Source organism: Saimiri boliviensis, chromosome 11 (assembly GCF_048565385.1).
Source record: "Saimiri boliviensis isolate mSaiBol1 chromosome 11, mSaiBol1.pri, whole genome shotgun sequence".
Classification (NCBI taxonomy): domain Eukaryota; kingdom Metazoa; phylum Chordata; class Mammalia; order Primates; family Cebidae; genus Saimiri; species Saimiri boliviensis.
The window spans coordinates 35,579,464-35,600,329 of NC_133459.1; the positions used below are offsets into that span (position 1 = coordinate 35,579,464).

The 20,866-nt window shown below is 52.9% G+C and overlaps 1 protein-coding gene across 1 annotated transcript in view; it reads right to left on the minus strand.

Moving 5' to 3' along the window:
- The window catches only part of GRIK3 (glutamate ionotropic receptor kainate type subunit 3), a 236,410-nt gene that overhangs the window by 50,078 nt on the left and 165,466 nt on the right, over positions 1 to 20,866 (minus strand). Inside the window, exons 6-9 of the mRNA XM_003937493.4 lie at positions 14,658 to 14,831; positions 13,920 to 14,063; positions 8,070 to 8,177; positions 4,573 to 4,686 (exon numbers count right to left, since the gene is read on the minus strand). Coding sequence (XP_003937542.1) covers positions 4,573 to 4,686; positions 8,070 to 8,177; positions 13,920 to 14,063; positions 14,658 to 14,831 — 540 coding nt within the window. The remainder of the gene's footprint in view (positions 1 to 4,572; positions 4,687 to 8,069; positions 8,178 to 13,919; positions 14,064 to 14,657; positions 14,832 to 20,866) is intronic.

Sequence of the window (20,866 nt, forward strand, 5' to 3'; positions counted from 1 at the left end):
GGAGGGGCCTACGATGGGTCCCAGCCTGGGATAGTTCTCCCAGCCCACATTCTAGCCCTCGTGCTGCTGGGTACTGAGTGGTGCTTTTCCCCCTCTCCTGCTGCTGGGTGCTGAGTGTCGGGCCTGCCTGGCAGTTGAGCCTATGTGGGTCACGATGTGCACACGACACAGATTCACCCCTCAGTGAGTATCTAGACACCCGTGTGTAGCTGGTCCCACACCCACTCACATACCCACATGTGTGCCCACACCATGGCTCACATCGGCAGCCAAACGAATCCTGAACCTTCAAAAGCTGGGCCCCCAGGAGTGGGACGGGTGTATTTTCTCAGTGTGTGAGCTGAGGTTTGGGCAGATGAATTTTTCATGAGCTTGTGGAAGAGCAGAACCAGAACAGAGGCTGCGGCTGGGCAGGGAGAGGGCGGGGGAGGGCAGGCATCCAGGCTCCTGCCGCTGCTGTTTCGATCTCAGGAATCGGAAAGGCTGCCAGTGGCTCTGAGGGGCCAGAAAGGGCAGTGCCAGGGATCTGTCCATCTTTCTGTCCAGGGTAAGACATCTTTAGCACATAACCCTGGGGGTTCAGGAGAGGGGAGAATAGCACGTAGGTTTGGGGGCAGCTCACACAGAGCTGCAGCTTTCAGCCACACCAGACTCCTGGGGAAGAAAGGGGAGGAGAAAGCCCCTCATCAGGGGTCTTGGACCGAGGCCCTGTTTTCTAGACGCAGAGCAGTTTGATGCTGTGTACTGGTACCTTGGGACCTGCCTGTCACTCAAAGTGCTGTTGCCCTGACAACATCCTCCCAGACAGGCCGGGGCTATGCTCTCAGCAGGAGGAGCTGGCCCTGCATTCAGGCTGCCAAGCATGGGGCTGTATTTTCAGAGGCTGGGGCTGGGCCAGGCTGGGCCATTCTTTGTCACCTCGTAGCTGTCCCAGAGAGCCCCAGCCTGAGGGCATCCCCTAGGGCTCCAAGACGTGCAGACCGCGCTGAGCCTTTTGGGAACATTCTCTGGAGCATCTGGAGCAGCTCTAGTTTCAGGAGGCCCTAGGCCAGTCCTTGCACGGGAGAGAGCATCTCTCTCCCAGGAGACTCTGAAGACACTTTCGGCTAGGCAGACTTTCTTGGAGGCCCATGTAAAGACTGTGTCACATCCTCTGTCCCCATTAGGGATGCTCCAGAGGTCATTCTCTCCACTCTCCTGCCTCCAGGGAAGGGAAGGCTTCTCTCACTGCCCCACAGGGAGAAGCACAGCTCACCCTCCAGTGATCTCTGGGCAGTGCAGCTGGAAAGAGCTGAATCATCAGGAACTTCCAGGCCAAGTGCGTATTTGATATTACACGATGGGGTTAAGATGGTCAGTGGCCCCATTCAAGGGTGATGGAATATCTGCTTCAGGAGCTGAGACCATGGAAAGGGAGGGAATGAGGTGGGGGTTGATCTGGGGTTCTGTATCTCAGTAGGAGACTAGAGCTTCGAGGGACCCGTAGGGCAGCAAACCCTAATGCAAGGACCAGCTGGGAAACAAAACTATAAGCAGTTTTGTGTAAACAAATGGGGAGGGCTGGGGGGCAGAGTGCGGGACTATGGTGAGCCAAGGAATGGCCACGAACCGGAAAGGCCTTCAAATGCAAATTAAGTTTGTAACATAACACCCTGTGCTAGAGACCACCTCTGTGGCCCTGGGCAGGGGTCAGTCTTTGGTGAAGTTCAGGGCTCTGCCTGTGGACAGAAGTGGAGTTTTTCTCCAGATCTCTCACTCTGCCAGCTGTATTAAAGCTGAGCTCACTGGGGACTGGATTTGTAATCAATAATAATGAATAACAAAAGCAGCTGTCACTTAGACAGCACTCTGTGCCACTTAATTAATCATTCGTTCTCTGAACTCTATGAAGTAGGTACGGTTATCATCACCTTCCTTTTTCAGATGGAGAAACTGAGGCACAGGGCGGGCAACCAATTTCTCAGGCTCAAATGGCAAATCGACAGCAAAGCCAGGACTCCATCCCAAAGGTCTGTGTTATTGGTCATCAAACGGTTCTTTCACCACGTCCTGCTCGCACTGCATGTCCCAAAGAGCTGCTGGGCTTGTGTCTGCCCAGATGCCTTGCAGCTGAGACGCTGTGGGACAGATGGAGCTGTGACCAGGCTATGGGCCAAGAGGGGTTTTCTCCCTTCCTATCCCTGGCGTGTCTAGGAACCAGTAGGATGCTGGGAATGCAACTTCCGGGGAATCAGTGAGCACAGAAGGTAGGAGACCTTCCAAGAAGCTGCAGGTACTGACAGAGAAGCTGTGAGCACTCACAGGTCAAAGGCGTGGGGGTGTCTCCTGGATTCTGCCTCTGTTTATGTAGCAAAACTCCCCTGTGCCTCTGCAGAAGGGTTTTATGCCCTTGAAATCAGGCGGCTGCTATTTTAATAAAATGTAACCCTGTGGTCTTTCCAGGTGCCTATATTTTGTATCCTTCGGTATATAATCTTTAGCTTGCTGTTCAGAGTATTGTTTTGTGACTGAATCACCTTAGCTCATTTAATCATCTCTCTTCTTAATCTCTTAAATCATCCTAGTTTTACCTTTTTCTAATCTTGCTTTGTGAAAAGTGTTTTATTTATATCTCACATTTTATGCAGCTCTGCTTTTAATCTTTTACCACCTTTTTATTATTTTATTTTTACCCTTTTATATTTCAGCTTTGTCGCACTTTTATCCTTTCGCTTTCTGACATTTGGGTGTTACATTTTTTACCTTGTCTAGTCAGAGCTATAAATTATTTAATTTTTCATCTTTCTTACTATCTTTCCTTTTTATCTCATTCCTTATCTTCATTTTCTCTTTATTATTTCCCATCTAACCTTTTTATTTTGTTCTCTTTTTAACTCTCCTTTATCTTTTCTATTTTTATCCACATCGATATCCCATTAATTGCACATTAGTCTGCACCCTAATCCCTTTGCTTTTGTTTTTTATTTTCATCCTTTACATTTTTACATTACAAACCCCATTCCTCTTAACACATTTTTGCTTATTGGTTTTAGCAGACTGATTTTTATATTTGTTTAGTTATCAAAAATTTGATCGATAAAGACCAGCAGGATATGTGGTTTTAGGGAAGATACTAGTAGAGATCTCGCCCCAAAGAGGGGATAGGTGTACCCCGAGACCACCTCTTCAGGCTCTGTCGGTAGCTTGTCGGGAGCCGCTGTGAGATCTCCATCATCTTCGGCTCAGATCCTCTCAATTGTCCTAACCCCGAGGGGCCGATAGTGAGACTCGCAGGCTAACCTTTCTCTCTGGATGCTGACAAGACGCCTGGTATCTGCCACTCACTGGGCTTCCCGGAAGAATGGCTTTTTCCCCATGACTTCCCTTCCTGTTCCATGACATCCGCTGCCCAGCCACCAAGCACATATGCGGTGAATCATCCCAAACCACACAGCAGGGCCTGGTTCAGTTGCCTCTGGGGGCACATGGGTGAGAATAAGCCCCGTCTGAGCACTGTGGAAAGGGCCAGGTATAGGGTGACCAGCCTGTCCCGGGTTCTGCTCTGAGGCAGCCTCACTATATCCAAAACAGGTTGAGCTCCCTTTTGTGTAGAGGGCTGACCCCAGCACGTGGTTTATTGTACGTAGCAGCTGACTAGAGCCAGCACTGTCCTCAAAGGGTCTTCCGTCAGCATTCAACAGCCTGTGACTGGACTGTCTCTCCCCAGGATGGCCTGGCTTGGGCCCCCAAAAGCAGGACTGCATCCCTCAGAGGATCTGTCCTGAGTCTCTGGACCCCCGAGGCCTTCCAGGAGGGACGGGTGTACGTGGAGTGGGTACAGCACCGGCAGCACAAGGAGGCCAGTGGCCTGGGTCCGTTCTGCCCACATGTGAGCTCAAAGGTGCAGAGAGCCCGTGGGAGGCCCCCAGAGTCACTTTTTGGGTTGAAATGGGTCAGGAGAAGGCAAAGCTATTCGGCTGGGGAATGGAGAGAAGATGGGGTGTGATTCCAGGCCGGGGTGTGGTGGTGCTGACGGCTCTCAGGAAGGGCACTGTAGAATGTGGCGTGTGTACGGGCTCCCAGCACCCGCTAGGCTCTCATGGTGTGGCCACAGCACCCACCACAGCTGGGGGCAGTTGTGGGAAAGGCTTTTGTCTGGGATCTGGGCTGGGAGAGGTGGGTCTTTACTCAGGTTGCAATGGGCAGTCAAACCCCCTTAATTCCACCTCCAGCATGGTTCCTACTCAGACATCAAGGATTTAGGGAGTGGGTGGAAGTGAGACGCAAAAACGCAGCGGCTTCTGCCCATGGCAGTGAGCAGTGCTGCTGCGCTCCAGTTCCTCTCTAAGAGCTTCCTACTGACCCTAAATGTCTCCACCTACCTGCAGCCTCCAGGTTCTGGGTGGAGGACCTGAGACCACCCAGCATGGCCTGGTTCAGCTGCCTCTGGGGGCGCATGAGTGAGAACAAGCCCCTTCTGAGCATCTTGGAAAGGGCCAGGTATAGGGTGACCTATAGAGGAGACTCTCCAGCCCAAACGACCACCCACCCCCAGGTTGGACAGTCCTTCCTGCGGGGGCTGCAGGCTCTTACCAGCACTGTGGTGACGATGAGTGACCTGTTTGTCAGAGAGTCGGTGACATTAGGGCCTCGGCCTTTGGCAACCTCCGTGATGTTGAGCCCATCTGCAGGACTCCACACCCCAACCTGGAAGTACGGACAGACAGAAAACAGGGTGCTGAGTCCTTGGTCTACCCATCCTTCCTCCATATCGACAAGACCTTCATCTCATTCCCCTTCACCATCAGCCTCATTGTCACGGTCATCGTCATCATCACCACTGCCATTGCGTTTCCAGGTCACTGTTCTGACAGCATCCCTGCTGCTCTCCCTCCTCTCCCGAAGAGGATCCCAAATTGCTGAATCCCTGAATTCTGCCACCTCCCTTGCTGGCAAGCCCATCACAGCTGAAGGGGAAAATGCGGAGAGAGACAGCAAATGAGAAGGCAGCCCCAGGCGTCTCAGGGCTGAGCAGATGCCAAGCAGGGGCTGGAGGGAATCACGGGTCCATGGTCAGTGCCAGGCCCTGCCCTGGGACGGCTCCTTGGGAGACCCAGGGCACCCAGCTGCTCATGTATTGGGTCTCAGCCCCAGTGCCAGCTCCTGGGTGTAGACTCCTCCTAAAGCCTAGGATAGGTGCTGGAACAAGGGAGATGTTCACTAAACATCTGTGGACCTAGTAAAGGGTAATGGATGTGCCATGTGTGGGAGGGCAGTCTGGAACAGGCAGCCGGTCTTTGTGGCTGTTTTGGGATGGCGGCACAAGGAGGGCATGGACCTCAGGCGGGGATGCTGCTGGGTTTGAAGGCAGTTGTTTGTTTTGTGGTTTAACATTTAAAACTGGCAGACACCCTGACCAAGGCGGCATAATTCTCCCTACAGCGTTCTTGTGGATGTTGGCTCTGAGGCTAGAAGTAGAGAAGGAGAGGTCAGGCTTAGAATCATGCCAAAGCCCTAGGCCTCCTGAAGATCCTTTTTGACCCCGCTCTGGCCAGCTCTGCCTGCTGTCAGCTCCTCTCACTCAAGGAAGGCTTCTGCATGCCCACTCTGTCCTTGGCCCAGCCGGGGGGTACTCAGGACACTTAATCAATTAAACAGAGAGGCTGAATGCAAACATCCCATTAAGAGAGCTGTGCAGAGCAGATAGCAGAGAGACATGTAATTATGCTTGGGTAATTCTGCCTTAATCCTCCCAAAGCCACCGGCTGGAGCTGGCTGGATCAGCTATGACCCGGCTTAGCAAACAGAAGTGATAATACGAGAGGCAGACTGGCTGTGTTTGGGAGCTCAGCATCCTCTCAGGGCGGGATCCCTGCCTGTGTAGACCACCCAGGGCCACGAGGAGAGGAGACAGGCAGACGGCATCGAAGAGGCTCTTCTCTTAAGTGGACTGAGCTCAGAGCCAAGCTCAGCTTGAGTGTGCCTAGCAGAGCACCTGGGTGAAGAAGGTGTTCGGCAAACATCTGCTCAGAGGCCGCATGAACAGCACAAACCCTCACTCCAGCAAGCAGCTCCCCAGCTCCGACTGCAAGCCCTGTCAGATACCAGGTGCCATGGGGATGTGAGACCAGTGAGGACTGAGGAGGACCCAGCCTGCAGAGGCTCTGTGCTCACAATCCAGGTGGCTGTGACCCAGGGCTTCTGGTGAGTGCCTTTGGCAGGCTAACCTCTGTCCAGGGATAATAGAGTTTTTCTGGAGTATTATCTTTGGCCAATTTGTACCAGCTGCCTGGAGGGCTATTTGGAGAAGGAGGTTGCAGGTGGGCTCAGATGGAAAGAGTACTCGAATGATGGATTACTGATGCCTTTTATGGCATGGAGCGGGAAGTGGTGGCATATGTGCCACCTAATTGTTCTCCCTAGAATTTTCGGCTATCCCTGGAGATGGGTAGCTCAGGGAGCAAGCATGGGACCGTGACTTGAGTGAATACTGTACTCACTAGAGCCCTGCCAGAGGAGGAAGGTGCTCTCCACCACTGCCGGAGCTTCAATAGAAGCTGGGAGATCGCTTGATGAGAACTCATCGTCTGCATAGGGTTGAGCAAACGGACCCCGATGATCTTAGGAGGGGAGGTCACAGCCCCTGTCATTAAGGACTGATGCTGTATGCGGCATGAAATAATTACAGAGTAATAGGGAGGCTTCCCCAGCCACCTCCTCCCATGGCGGCTCCCATGAGTTGGTGGAAAAGTCGGGAGTGATTGGAGTCACTGTGGTCACAGGTACAAGGAGGACAGCAATGAACCAGGCAGAGCCAGTCCCTTGCCTGATGGACAGAGGCTACATCCTGCAACCAGGGCAATTGTGTGGGTGTTGGCCTGGAGGTCCAGGAGGGAGGGAGCGTGATGAGACCATGGGGTATGTTTCAGGAAGATGTGGAAACGAGGCCCAGAGAGGCCAGTTGGTGCATTGAGTGAAGAGCCTTGCAGGCCTGGGTCGGGGGCTGCAGTTCAATGACTTGGTACGTGGGAGCCATGGGCAGTTTCAGAGCAGGGCAGAGCTGTGCTTGGGGAAGCCTCATCTGTGTGCGCACTGAATGGCTGGAGAGCCCAAGAACCAGGGCGGCGACCAGAAAGGCTTGAACCAGGGCAATGTGGGGTGGAGAGGACAGAAATCAGAGTCCTGAGGTGCAGAGGCATCTGACGTGGCCCCTCCCCTCGGCTGGCTTCTGCTCCCTACATTTCATCCACAGTAACTTGCAGGGTTGGGGAGGTGCCCTTCTGGCTCCCAGGGACCAATGTGTCGGGGACAGAGTGTGGTCGAGCCGTCCAGAATCCAGGTCCCAGGGGATGCTGCGAATTGAGGGCTCGTGTTAAATCTCCCCCCGGCCCAGCAGCCTGACATTGATAGAATGTGCTGAAGACTCCTAGGGACTGGAATTGGCCTCATTAAAACATTTCTATGTTAGCCAGATGGGAGGCCCCAGCCCCAGGCAGGCCTGCTTTCCTGCTCCAAAGTCTGGAATTGCAGAGACCTTAGAAGCCCAGAGCGAAGGAGCTCAGAATCCATGTGCTTCACCCTCTTTCCAAGGGTGAGAATCACCTTCAGTCTCCCAGACAAGCACCTGCTCTATCTTTGCTTAAATGTCCCCAGTGACAGTGAGCTCACTACCACACTCCCTGCTGGTTAGAAAGGTGTTTTGTTTTCTTAAATTTTTACCCAAGGACATGTCTGTCCTTCTGCTCCATGGCAGCCCTGCAGGGACTCAGAGACAGTCCATCCGCCCCATCGGCCTTTTGTTATGCTTCCAAGTTAGGCATCCCCGAGGGTCCTTACTCACAGAGTGACAGTGTGGGGTGTCTGCTGCGGCCAGGCCACCGGCTTCTGGAGCTGTGTGACCTCCAGTCCAGGCCTTCCTGTTCTCTGATGGCCCCCCAGGAGGCACAAGCTACACCACAAGGAGTCAGTCCCTGAGGGGCCGCTGGACTGTGTCTCGCCCCTTGCCTCTGGGCCTCTGCCTGGGGTCTGCCCTAGGAGACTTAAGAGGACCCTGCTCCTTCGCCTGCCCTCCCTCTCCTGAGCCCACGCACCTTCTCCAGGCCATCCTCTTTCAGGCTGATGATGTCCAGATCAAAATCCGTCCGCAAGCCACTAGTTTTGTTGAAAACAATTCGTCCAGTTAATCCTTCCCACTGAGCCTGCGGAGGGGAGAGGGCAGAGCGGTAATTCCTCGGGCTCATAAATCATCATTCGGTACAACTGTACAATGCTTCATTTTAATTACTCCTTGCACTGATACTGTTCCCCCAAGACCATGATTAATTAATAATCACCTCCATCATTGCTCGGGCTGCGGTGCGAGCCAGCGATTTCCATAAATTCTATTATGCTCTTTAGCCAGCTTTACATTTTCACCTTCTCATGTACAACATGGCTCTTGGATGCGCTCAAATGAGCCCCCGCCCTGAAGTCATGGGAAGGGGGAGCCCATGTCATGTCCTGGGAGAGGGGCAGGGAGGCAGTCGGGGAGGGGCGCGGCAGGCACTGCCTGTCAAGAGGCAGAAAAGCCAAAGGGCCAAGGTGGTCTTGGCATAGCCCCCTGAAAGGCCGGGGAGACTGAAATCACTCCCACCTCCATGCATGTTGTGGTTAAGAACTCTGGGGTCTGAATGCTGGGTCCAACCACAATTAGCCATGTGACCTTGGGTATTTCTTACCCCCCTGCCTCAGTTTCCTCAGCTGTATGTATGCTGTGGTTAAGAACTCCAGGGTCCGAATGCTGATCCCAGCCACAATTAGCCGTGTGACTTTGGGTATTTTTTACCCCTCTGCCTCAGTTTCCTCATCTGTAAAATGGAACTAATCATTGTGTCCATCTTACCAAATGCTCTAAGGGTGAAATGAAGTAAGTCACGTAAAATACTGAGAACAGTCCCTGGCGCAACATGAACCTTGAGTAAGTGGTAGCTTTTGTTTTTGTGTATCGTCATTAGCATTGCCAACACAGAGAGAGGGAGGCAGAGGTTGGGGCAGACCTAAACTGAGAAAAGCTCCATCTTTTTAAAATTTGAGATGAAGTCTAGCTCGGTCACCCAGGCTGGAGTGCAGTGATGCAATCTCTGCCTATTGGGTTCAAGGGATTCTCCTGCCTCAGCCTCCTATGTAGCTGGGATTACAGGCATGTGCCACCATGTCCAGCTAATTTTTTTATTTTTAGTAGAGACAGGGATTTTCCATGTTGGTCAGGCTGGTCTTGAACTCCTGACCTTGTGATCTGCCCACCTGGGCCTCCCAAAGTGCTGGGATTACAGGCGGGAGCCACCGCACCCAGCCGAAAAGCTCCGTCTTCTATATTAGAGGTTGCCATACTATGGCTACAGGGTCAGCCCGGCCCCTGGCTGCTTCTCTAAATGGCTTATTAGCTCATAGCCATGCGTCTGTGTTTAGATATTGCTTTCGCGCTGCAACTGGGGAGGTGACTGGTTGTAGCAGAGACTGTGTGCCCTGTGAAACCTAAACTATTTTCTATGTGCCCCTTTACAGAGAAAGCTTGCTGACTTGATTCTAGATAACATATTTCCTGCAGGCTGAGAGCATTGAGCCTACATGGTCCTTTCACATGGTTCATGCCGCGCAACCTCCATCACAGCCGTGGGAGGTGGCCACGCAAGGATCATGGTTCCCACTTTATAGATAAGGAAGCCGGTCTCGAGGGGGCCATGGGCCGCCCAAGCACACAGAGTGAACAAGAGGCAGAGCCAAGCTAGAACCTGGGATCACAGGGCCCCACACCTCAGTCTGGACCTGTTTCCCTCCTACAAGAACTTGGGGTGGCAGCTGGTAGGCAGTTAAATACCCGAGGTTTCTGTATCGGAGGAAGGCCAAGCTCCACACATCCTGAAGTCTTTGGGAACAAATGTGGGCTTGGGAGTAATGGAAGGGGAGAAAATCTGGGAACGCACACAGTCAGACTGGGCCAGAGAGAGGTATCTGGAGAAGAGGCACGGGGCGGTGGAAGGTCTGAGCAGTGGAAGCCTGGCTCCAAGTCCTTGCTTTGCTGCCCTGGGTTCCTAACCACTCCGAGCCATACCCCCGTGCAGATTCTGAATTGGGCTCCACAGCCTCTCCCTGCAGAATGCCCCCGCAAGCACCCACACATACACTCACAGTTCAATCCACAAGGTCATAGGTCCACAGTTCCCTGGAGTTTTATTGACAAATCCCAGAGGAAAACCCTTAGACATCTCCAAGCACATGGGCAGCTCTAAGATACTTTTATAGGCAAATGGGTAGTATACAAACTCAGGCAGTGGGGGAGTGCTTTGGAGCGGGGGGAGGCTATGAAACCAAAGTGGTTAGAAAGTGGTCTCTGCACAAACAATGCAACCACTCTGAGCTTCAGGAAGAGCGAAACTACCTACTTCACAGGTATAAAAACGCACAGAGTGCTGAGCACAGTGCCTGCATATATAATCGAAGGGTGTGGCAGAGATGATCACTTCTCCTTCGTGGTTTCATCTGTGCAGCTCCATGGGCTGGCCCTAGGCTGCAAAGAGAGGACTTGGGCCCAGGCCCGAGGCTCCAGTAGACAGTTGGTTGCAGAGGGCTATTATCCTTCCCCACGAGAGCTCATTCATTTCTCACTGCGATCCTGCAAGGTGGGCATCAGCATTGCCCCCATTTTACAGATGTGCACAGATGAGGCTCAAAGAGGGACTGAACGATGCAGGGGTGGGATACTTGGGGCGGGACAGGACAGATTCAGTGCAGTAGCAGCACTGAAAGGCCTGGGGTCGAGGCACCCAAGGTGGAGTCGGGAGAGTTTACATGGTGCCCAGGGAGCTGAGGGCCGAGGGTCAGGAACAGAGATTAAAAGATGCATCAGAGAAGGTAAAAGCCACTATTTATGACTTCACAGGGAAGCTCAGCTTCCCTCAGGCTGGCTCCCCAGTCCCTCGGCCTTTTCTCCTCTGCGGCCCCACACCCTCAGGCTATCTCTTGGCCCCCAGGGGAAATCACAGCAGGTGCCTTCAAACCCGCACTGTGAGGGAAGCCTTCCTGCCTGTCAGCTACTGAGGAATGAAATGCCGGCAGGTGCACCGCCTGTCTGTGGGCGGGTGGGCAGGGCAGGCCAGGGAGTGCAGGTGGCTCTTCCCTGTGACATTTCCTGCACTGCCCGCCCCCACTAGCCACTGCTCAGGACTTGCTAAATGAAAGATGCTTCACATGCTCTGAACTCCGGCCTGGTATTTTCCAGCTCCTCTTGGAAATGCCAAGTCTTTAAAATGATTTAGTGTCACGCAATCAGATGGGGAGATGGGCAAGTTGGGAGTGGTCTGAGGGAGGATGGTGCTGGGCTGGGGCGGGCATCTGAGCTTTGGTTGTGGCCAGCTGTGGGACCACAGGCCCCATGGGGTTACCCTGGGCCTTGGCTATGTTCACGGCCCTAAAATGAGGCAGGATGAATGTTTCTGAGAGCGCTCTGTAAGGGAGTGTGAGCAATGAGGGTCAGTCACTGGGCCTGGGGCCAGACATGCCACCCCAGGCCAGTTGACCCTGGGAAGAAGAATGGAGCTCCCCTTTCTATGGTAGGCAGTGGTGAATCTGCTCCCCTCAGGGTCTCACGGTTGAGCCTCAAGATTTCCAAGGGGCAAGGGGCGAAGTGTGAACAGGTGGGTGTCCCTGAAACAATGTGGCCTGGAGACCTGCTAGTGGAACCCCATCAGCAAACAGGAAGGCACAGGGATAACAGTGGCGATCATGGAAGTAACAGTGATGGCAGCCAACCTGTTCAGCACCTGCTTTGAGCCAGGCACTGTCCTCGGTGCGACACACGTGCCTTAACTCACCCGTCCTCAGAACAACCTGACGATAAGGTGCTATTTTTATCTCCACTAGACAGAGGAGGACCCTGAGGCACAGAAAGCTTCAGTAGCTTGTCTGAGGTCAGTAGCTTGTCTGAGGTCATGCAGTTAAAAAGTGGTGATGCTTCCAAGCCACTTTTGTCTGGCTCCTAGGGCTCCTAAATCTCCTGATTGAGTCAGAGGAGCAATAGGACCAGGTTGTAGCCTGGGCTGTGAGACCCTCACTGTGGCCTTGGGGCTGCTCAGCAGAAGCCTGCTGGGGAAGGGGGTACAGGGGGCTGAACGTCAGGTCTCAGAGTTCCCTGAGAGCAAGCCGTTGATCGCCCAGTCAGGGCCCTGCTCAGGGCATTGGACAGTGGGATGTCCTGTGCAGTTTTGAGGGATGAGAAGCTGGACGAGAAGGTATCATCAGGTCCTTATACCAAAACATCTGGGACTGGAGTCCCTTCTAGGGGTGAAGAAACTGTATCCAGGGACTGAATTGATCCCCCACAATAACTATGAGGTGGAGTTTGCCGGGTGTGGAAACTGACCCAGAGATGTCCTGTAACTTGTCTGAAGCCACACAGCTGGGGAGAAGTGGAGACAAGATCCGAAGGCACAGTTGTGGTGCACTAAAGGCCCTGTCTTATCCATACTCCTCCCAATGTCAGTCTACTGCGTGAGAGGAGCTGTACTTGGCCTCATCTGGAAGCAGCAACGGTGAACTCTGAACTCGGGACGTCAGAGGAAGCTGCCCTCCCTCGACCCCTATCCAAGGTGGGGCGTTTCTCTGCGGTTCGCTCTCTCTCGTGGAGCTGCCTTCCTTTGCATATGAGATTGTCTCCATCAGTGCGGGGACCTGATGAATGCCCCCCTCCCTGGGCTCTGCATGTGCACAGGTGAGTCTGTTTTAGCCCTGCTGAGACCCCAAGGCATAGCTCGGAGCCTGGAATCCAGCTGCCAGTGACAAAGCGCTATTGAATAAATGAGTGCACTCCGAAGAAGGCAGCCAGCTTCCTTTCTGGCCCGCTGTGATTGTTACAGGGAGCTCATCTATCCTTTCTATCTGGAGTCCTCCTACGGGGCTTCCTCTCTGCCCTCGGTGTTGCTCTGGATGTGGTCACTCCTTCTGGCCCAGGGTAACCCTGTCTAGGTCTTGTCCTCCTGAACTTTCTTTGTCTACCATCTGCTGGGAGTTGACTCTGGCCACGTCCTGGGTTAAGTGCTTTGCACATAGTTTTCCACTGTTTTCCCAACACTGAGGCAGGCACTCACTATACCATACTGGAGATCAAAGAGTTAATCATCTCCCCCAAAGTCACGCAGCTAATTGTGATGGAGCCAGGGTGCAAGTGCAGGCCTTAACTTTCTCCATCCATAAAGTGGGGACAATAAGCCCCGCCATCCAAAGCTTATAAGGACAGGGGCAGATGGAGAAGTCTTTGAAATACACACTGTGTGATCCATGGTCTTGGAGGTGGGACAGGTTCCGTGTTGCCTGGTTTCTCTAGAATCAGCTCCATTGATGGGTTTTTCCACAGGAGAGCTGGTGCCAGGAGAGGTGGGTCCTAGTGGGGATGCTGGCTGGGAAGTTGGTCAGTGGGCCCGTGATGTGAAGATTAGTTTATGGGGCTGATTTTTAGGTAACGACCCTCCTCCTGCACTAAGCACTTCCCAGGCAATGTCTAACTTCGTCTCACATGCCCACAAGGTAGGTTATGCTTCATAAACCCATTTCACAGATGAGGTGACTGAGGCTCAGCAAGGTTCTCCAGCTCACCCAAGGTCATACAGCCAGGAAGCAAACACCCTCCTCTGTTATACTTTCAAGCCCGTGCTGTATCCTGCTGGCAACGCTGACCACCTACTGGGCACTTACCACAGGCCCAGGATGCATGCCCCTCAATCATGCCGTAAACTTGGTCCTATGGAGCCGATTTTCACACAAGGAAACTGAGGCTCAGAGACGTGAGGCAACTTGCTCGAGGTGGCGTGGGTGAGAATCAGTCGTGCCTGACTCCCAGACCGCTCCGGGGCTCTGCAGGGCCCACGGCCCACGGGAGACAACCTCGGTGGGGGCTGCGGAGCACTCACCTCCTTGATGAAGTTCATGAAGCGGCCGCCAAAGCGCCAGGCCTTGTGCCGATGGCATTGCAGGGAGTTGACGGTCATCTGCGGCGCCCGCTGGTAGCACACAGACACGATGTGGACAGCGTCGTACAGCAAGGCTGCGTCAGTCTGCGGGGAAGGGCCTGCCTGAGAGCGGCTCCCCAGGCCCTCCTCTGGTCCTCGGCCCACCCTGCCCTGTCTTCCTTCTCCTCCCCTGCCACGGGACATGATGTCCTGGTGAGCTAACAGGTCTGGAGGTCCTGGAGGTGACTGTCCCCGCCTCTGGGGAATGCCAGGCTTGGCTGACTCTGCTGCTCTACAGACACCCTGAGCACCACCCTGAGCAGCTCGGACCTGCTCCTGCCCACCCACCCCATCTCTGCCACCTAGGCCCTGACCACACCTTCTTCTTCCTGCCTCCTCGGCCTTCACATCTGTGTGTCACAGCCTGAGGTCCTCTGTGACCAGCATCTCCGGGCCTTATTCCTGTTTTCTATGACCTTTTGCTTACGGGTCTGGATCCCCATCAGATGGGGTCCCTTGGGGAGGAACTGTGTCTGTTTCACGTTTGTGTCCCCAACTCCTAGCCTCGGGTCTGGCTGACACACGGAAGGTCTCAAGAAGAGAAGTGGTGGAGAGAAGAAAGAGAAAAGAGGAAGGAGAGAAGGCAAGAAGGCAGGCAGGTGGGGAGCCCCTGGAAGCCGCCCTGCCCAACCGTCATACCATCATCACTCCGTCCAGCAGGCCAGACTCGGCCTTGGGAGCCGCCTGCAGCCGCTCCATGGACCACTTCTCCACAATGGCTGAGACGTGTGGGTTGTCCACGTTGAGAATCCGGAATCCCGTCAGGTTCACGCCTGAGTAGCGGTAGGGCTCCAGATCTAAAGCGTAGAGATCCTGGATAGAGAGAGGTTTGTGTAAATCAAGGCATGCTCACTTCTGAGAGCTCCAGCCCCACCTACCTGCTCCCTAATCAGGGCTGCCCAGGGCCCGAGGCCGCAGAGCCCTGCAGGAGAGGTGCGGGATCTCGGGGTGTCACAGGAGCACCCATAGGACCACTGCACCTGGAGTCTGACACAGAACTTAGGCATCTGACCTCCCCACGCCAACCAGGGGATCTCAGCCTGTTTCTTCATCCACAAAATGGGGATCACTCCCCTTTCCAGGACCCAGTGAAATAGCTCACATAAAACACCCAGCCTCACACACAGAGGAAACTTAATGATGCTGCTTCCTTTCAAAGTGGGGAAACTTACTAGATCTGAACATCTTGTTACAGAGGGTGGCTGAAGGGAGCACTGTATCCCATAGAAGACGATATTTAAAAACAGTCTTTTCTGCCTAGGACTCAAAAAGTATGGCCCTCTTCTCTCCCCGGCCAGGACCTCCTCACCCCCAGCCTCCTAGGAGCAGCTAAGCAGTGGTCAGCCTGCTTGTCATGGGCCAGGTAGGCCTGGCCAAAGGTTTAGGAGAACAGGGTCTCAATTCGGGCAAGCCTGGCTCGAGCCCCTCCCTGCAGCTCCGGCTCTGGGGGCAGGGTGGGCTGGTGAAGGAAGGAGGCAGAGAGGGGCAGGGGGTGAAGGGAGAAGCCAGGTGTCCCTAAACTAGTTAGAGATGTCAGCAGAGGAGGTGGAAGGTGGGAGTGAGAGGAACAAAGATGAGCTCTGTCCTGTCGAAAACCACCCCAAACCTGGAAATTAGGCAGAAGGGGAGCAGCGTGTTTTTCCAACATGACAATGACGCATGGTTTACCAGGCCCGCCGGGATTACTTCATTCTCCTGGAGAACGCACCTGGGTTTGACTTCATTGTCAGCTACTCATTGAAAGCTCAGACTCGGGGTTAATTTGTAGAATGTTGTCTAATAGAGAAGATACTCCTCAAGGTTGCGGTTTTATTGCCTTACAGGACGTTAATCCATTTTCTATCCAACCTAGAAGTCTTAGTCTATGTTCCCCAAAACCCGCCTGAAATACCTATAAATACCCAGTTCCTCAAATGCTCCTTGAGTCAGCTTTTCCATCCTACTGATTCCCTCGTTAGTGAGTTGAATCCTTTTCTGACGCATGTTCCTTCTATATTTGCATGAGACTCATGGTTTCGACTTTTTGAAATATATACTTGCGCAGTCTAGATCGGCCCTATCTCACTAGCGGGGAAACTGAGTCTTGAGGTCACTGTCTGAGCTCCTCCTCATCCACTGTCTATACTCTCCCACACTCTCCCCTCACTAAGCTACCCTCCCTCTGGCCCCCAGCCTGTCCTCTCCCCTGGGACCCCACTCGGTCACTCCATCCGGTGCTGGGAGACAGAAGCTGGGGACACACTTGGGCTGTGCTTGTCTCTATGTGACTGCCACCATCATGAGGAGCATCCAGTCCCATCACAGCCGAAGCTTTGGTTAAATCAACGATGACTCATGGAAAGGTGATGAGTGATAAAGCCTGGAGCCCTTTCACGCTGGCTGGCTTCCTCTGGTCTCTGAGATGTCTCTAATGGGTGCTACACTTCTCCTGTTCCTCCTGCACCCCCAAAGTGGCCTCCTTCTCGAATGCACTGTGTTAGCTTCCTCTTTGATGATCTGGGGAGTAGGGAAGGGATTTGGAGCAGACTTAAGCCCAGGCAAGAAAGTCTGGTCCCAAGCTCCCAAGCTTGAGCAAACAAATATGGCCCTGATTCCAGGTCAGCATCTGGGACGGGGAAGGAGCTGGATGACAGCAGGAGGGAGGGGCTTCAGCAGATGGGGGCTTCCCACCGAGGTGGCCAGAGGGTGTCTATGTGGCCTCGGTGTCAGTAGGGAGTGGGGGTTGGCAGTGCTCAGCCTTGCACATGGGCCCCATGGCTTCATCTTCACAGCCCTCTGTGAAGGAGGCACTGAATAGCACTCTATTTTTACAGATGAGAAAAGAGACTCGGAGAGGGGAGGTGACTTATCTGAGGTCACACAGCTCATACAAGTCAGAGTCGGGTCTACACCCAGGTCTGTTTCAGTGCTGTGCTGGCGCTGCTCACACTGGCTAGTGAGAGCTGAATGTAAGCATTTTTTTTTCCAACTCCGCCTTCAATGGTATTACATGGTTAGCTCGGTATTGGCCATGGTGGGACTATTTGTACCACGGAAATTTGCAAGTATGACAAATCAGGATTTCTGTGTTTTGTCTTTTCTCTCCCTTTCAAAGAGCTGGTTGCCAAACATTGACTAACGCATCATTGTTTGTCTTACTCTAAACCCTCCATGTTCTATGTCCCTCAGTGGGTGTCCAGGACGAGGCGTGCATCCGAATTGTCTTTGGAGATATTTTATTTTTATAGAGTATGAACCACACTGAGATACTCTGATATCTGTTGTGGGGCCCAGTGACTGTGTTTTAAGAAGCCACTAATCTAAGCGATTACACGTGACTGAGAAACATACATAGATGGGTCTGGGTTTCCACCGTGACGCCTGTCGAATAGGAGAAAAGCAGCAAGGAGGAGAGAGAATAAACATCCCAGAAGAGGTCTCCCTCCCTCAGCTCCTCCGGGGCAGCTCCCTGAGGCGGCCAGACACAGGCCAGACCACCTGGGCTCAAGTGTCACCTACTCTCCTCACCTCAGTTGCCTCATCTGCAAAACGGGGTTGATAATGCTACCTACCATATAGAGTTGTCATGGAAAAGAAGTGAGTTTGTGGATGTCCTTAGAACATGTCTGGGACATATTTAAACATCATGTATGTGTTTGACACACGTTTATGTTCTGCGCCATCTGGCAACAGGTTGTGACAGCTACTGGGCACACCCCCCAAGGGCAGACAAAGGTTGGTGCCTTCCTACCTTACTCTTCTTGGCAGTATCAGAACAACCACAGTCAGCTCACATTTACTGAGCACCTACACATCTCAGAACGGCAGGCATTGTTCAAAGTACCTTGTTTGCATTAACTCATTTAATTCACATGGGCACTCTACTAGGAAGATGTTCTTATCACCCCATTTTAGAGAAAAGAACTGAGCCACACAGTCTTTTGCTCAAGGTTCCATTGCTGGGGAGTGACAGAAGCAAAGCCAGGCTACCCAGCTCCAGAGCCCTCCCTCTCCCCTATGGCGATGCATCTCTTCCCACACAGAGGCTCTGGCTGCCACCCGGCCCCCAGCTCATGTCCACTGCCAGGGCAGTCACCCTCCAGGCAGGGACCAGAGGGATCTTTCTAAAGTATGAATCCAAGCCTGTCATTTCCACACTTCACATATTTCCGTGACTTCTTGTAGCCTTTTCAGAATACAGTGCGAATTCCTTCGTACAGTTTCCAAAGCTCTCCACCCTTCCAGCCTCACTTTCCTTCTCACCCTCCCTCTTTTTTGTTCCAGGAACACTCAACTGCATTAGCCTCCCTTTCCCATTCTTGCTGACTTCTGTCTCCTTGGTCCTGGTTCTCATCCCTTTGTCCAGCACCTTTGTACGCCTTCTATCTCCTGGCAGGGTCTTCTTGACCCCTCTTGGGTGAGCTGTTCTCCAAGATTCAGCTCAAGTGTCACCTCTTCCAGGAAGCCTCCCCTGATTGTTCCTGTACACATGCACGACAGTGTGGGTCAGAGGTGCTTCTGCTCTTATCCTGGGACTTCTGGGTCTCCATGCTACCGGTAATAACCGCTTGTGTCTGGGTCTGTCTCCCCCATGAACTGTGAGCCAAATTCTCCTGTTACCCAAAGTGGAAAGAAGGGTCAGCCAGCTGAGTGGCTCCTGGGGCACTTAAACATCACTGGGAAGAACCTAAAATGTAGCGACAAGTGATTAACATCCTCCTCTCAGGGGGAGCTTTAAGGAATGGCCAGTGACAGTGTGAGGTTGGTGCAAAAGTAATTGTGGTTTTTGCCATTACTTTTAATGGCACCAACCTGATATCTTCCCCATGATATAACTGTTATTACTGGGAAGTGGCATTAATTGTGATTGTTTATTAATTTATTATAATTCTTTTTCCAGCTTCAGGCTTTTACCTACACATGGCATGTAGCAGGAGCTGAGCAGTGGCTGATCAACTTCGGGGTTATCTACAGACTGGAAGTTTAGGAGTGGGTTGGTAAACTTGCCTGGGGTGCAGGATGAGATCTTTCCCAAACTGCCTTTCAACAAGGAGGATCTGGGGAGCTGGAAGGATTTCGTTTTGCACAGTGGTGGTGTGCAAGTTTGGGCCAGGGCTGACCTGCTGCTGCCATGGGGGAGAAGCTGAGCTCTGCCTACAGGGGGCGCCCTCCTCATCCTTCCCTGCATACGGTTCAGCCTCTTCTCCAATTCAATGTTGACCTTATATCTAAGGCTTGAAAGATGCCAAAACATTAGCCTGCCCAGGGCCTCCATGACTCAGTTTACCTTCATCTAGGACCAAAGGCCGACCTGATTCAGTGTGAAGGGCAGCATCTCTGGTCTTGGCGGGGGTTTGGGTGTGGGTGGAACCAGCCCTTCCAGTCTCCAGAGGTAGCATTTGGTCTGTTGAGAGGGACACAGAGGCTGTAGCTGCTCACAGCCCGAGAGGGGGCAGGTTGGGGTGGCAGTGCTGGGGGTCATCTTCTTCCCCATCACCCCTGAGCCTGGGCTTAGCTGCAAAGTGTTGTAGGGCCTGTGGCACAGAGTGCCTCCATCCCTGTAACACGAGGACAGTGACAATGGGGATCTGATGAAGAGGCCTCTTCGTCCAGCTCCAATTTTTTTGTTGTTGTCCAGACTGCCCGGGGCCAAGACCCCAAGTGCTGTACAACGTGAACTGTGTGCAACCTTGCTGCTTGGCAAAAAGTTGCGTTCCCCATGCCAAATGTTGACACACTGAATTCAGTATCGACGAGGGACCTTTTAGAAACATTCAGCATAACATAATAGACTAATTCATTAGCACCCCATGGGTCTGAATGGGTAGGAGCTGAAGCTTGGAAAACATCGCCTTAAGGAATGACAGATGAAAATATCTTCCCCATGATATAACTGTTATTGCCGGAAAGTGGCATTAATTGTGATTGCTTATCTATTAATTTATTATAATTCTTTTTTCACCTCCAGGCTTTTACCTACACATGACATGTACCAGGGGCTCAGCTGGGGCTGATTAACGCGAGGTTATCTGGGAATGGCTCAAAGCTGGTTGGAACAGATAATGGCAGCTGGGGTAATTAAAATGTCTTCTGCATGGGAGAAGCAAATTTGGAGAATTTTTTAGAGGCAAAGAATTGGTGATGTGGGTTTCCTAAAAGGAAGGCAATAAATGCCAGATGCCACTGCCCTCCAAAATAAGCCACAACTGACCAATGGGCATGAAGAGGGAGGATCACGAGGTAGGGGCCTCAGCAACAGGGCCAGAAGAAGATGCTGAAGCCAGAAGCAGGATATGAGCTGGGGGAGAGGACCAGGGCGACACAGCTGGTGCTTTGACAGATGGGGCTCTGCTGGGAGATACCCTGGCAGACACCCCAATATTCCACTACAGAACTGTGTGTATTGCAGGAGCTGTGTCTCCCTGGAAGGGTCCATTCTTCCAGACCCTCAAATTGTGTGGGGAGGAAGGACAGTGAGCTGGAAGAGCCACGGACAAGACCAGCAGTCAGGAGCCAAGGCCTCTGTCACTGATCTGCTACGAGGCTTCGGGCAAGTCCCTGATGCCGAGTTTCCCCGCCAGTCAGTGGGGAGTGCAAGTTGCCCTGCTGCGGGCAAACACAGAAAGAGGAAAATCAGAGGGCTTTTCTTTTTAAAGTGACAGGGTCTGGCTCTTTCCCCCAGGCTGGAGTGCAGTGGTGTCATCACAGCTCACGGCAGCCTCGAACTCCTGGGCAATCCTCCTGCCTCAGCCCGTCTTCCAAGTACTTGGAACTACGGGCCTGCGCAACTATGCCTGGCTAATATTTTTATTTTTGTAGAGATCGGGTCTCACTACGTTACCTAGGCTGGTCTCATACTGGCCTCAAGT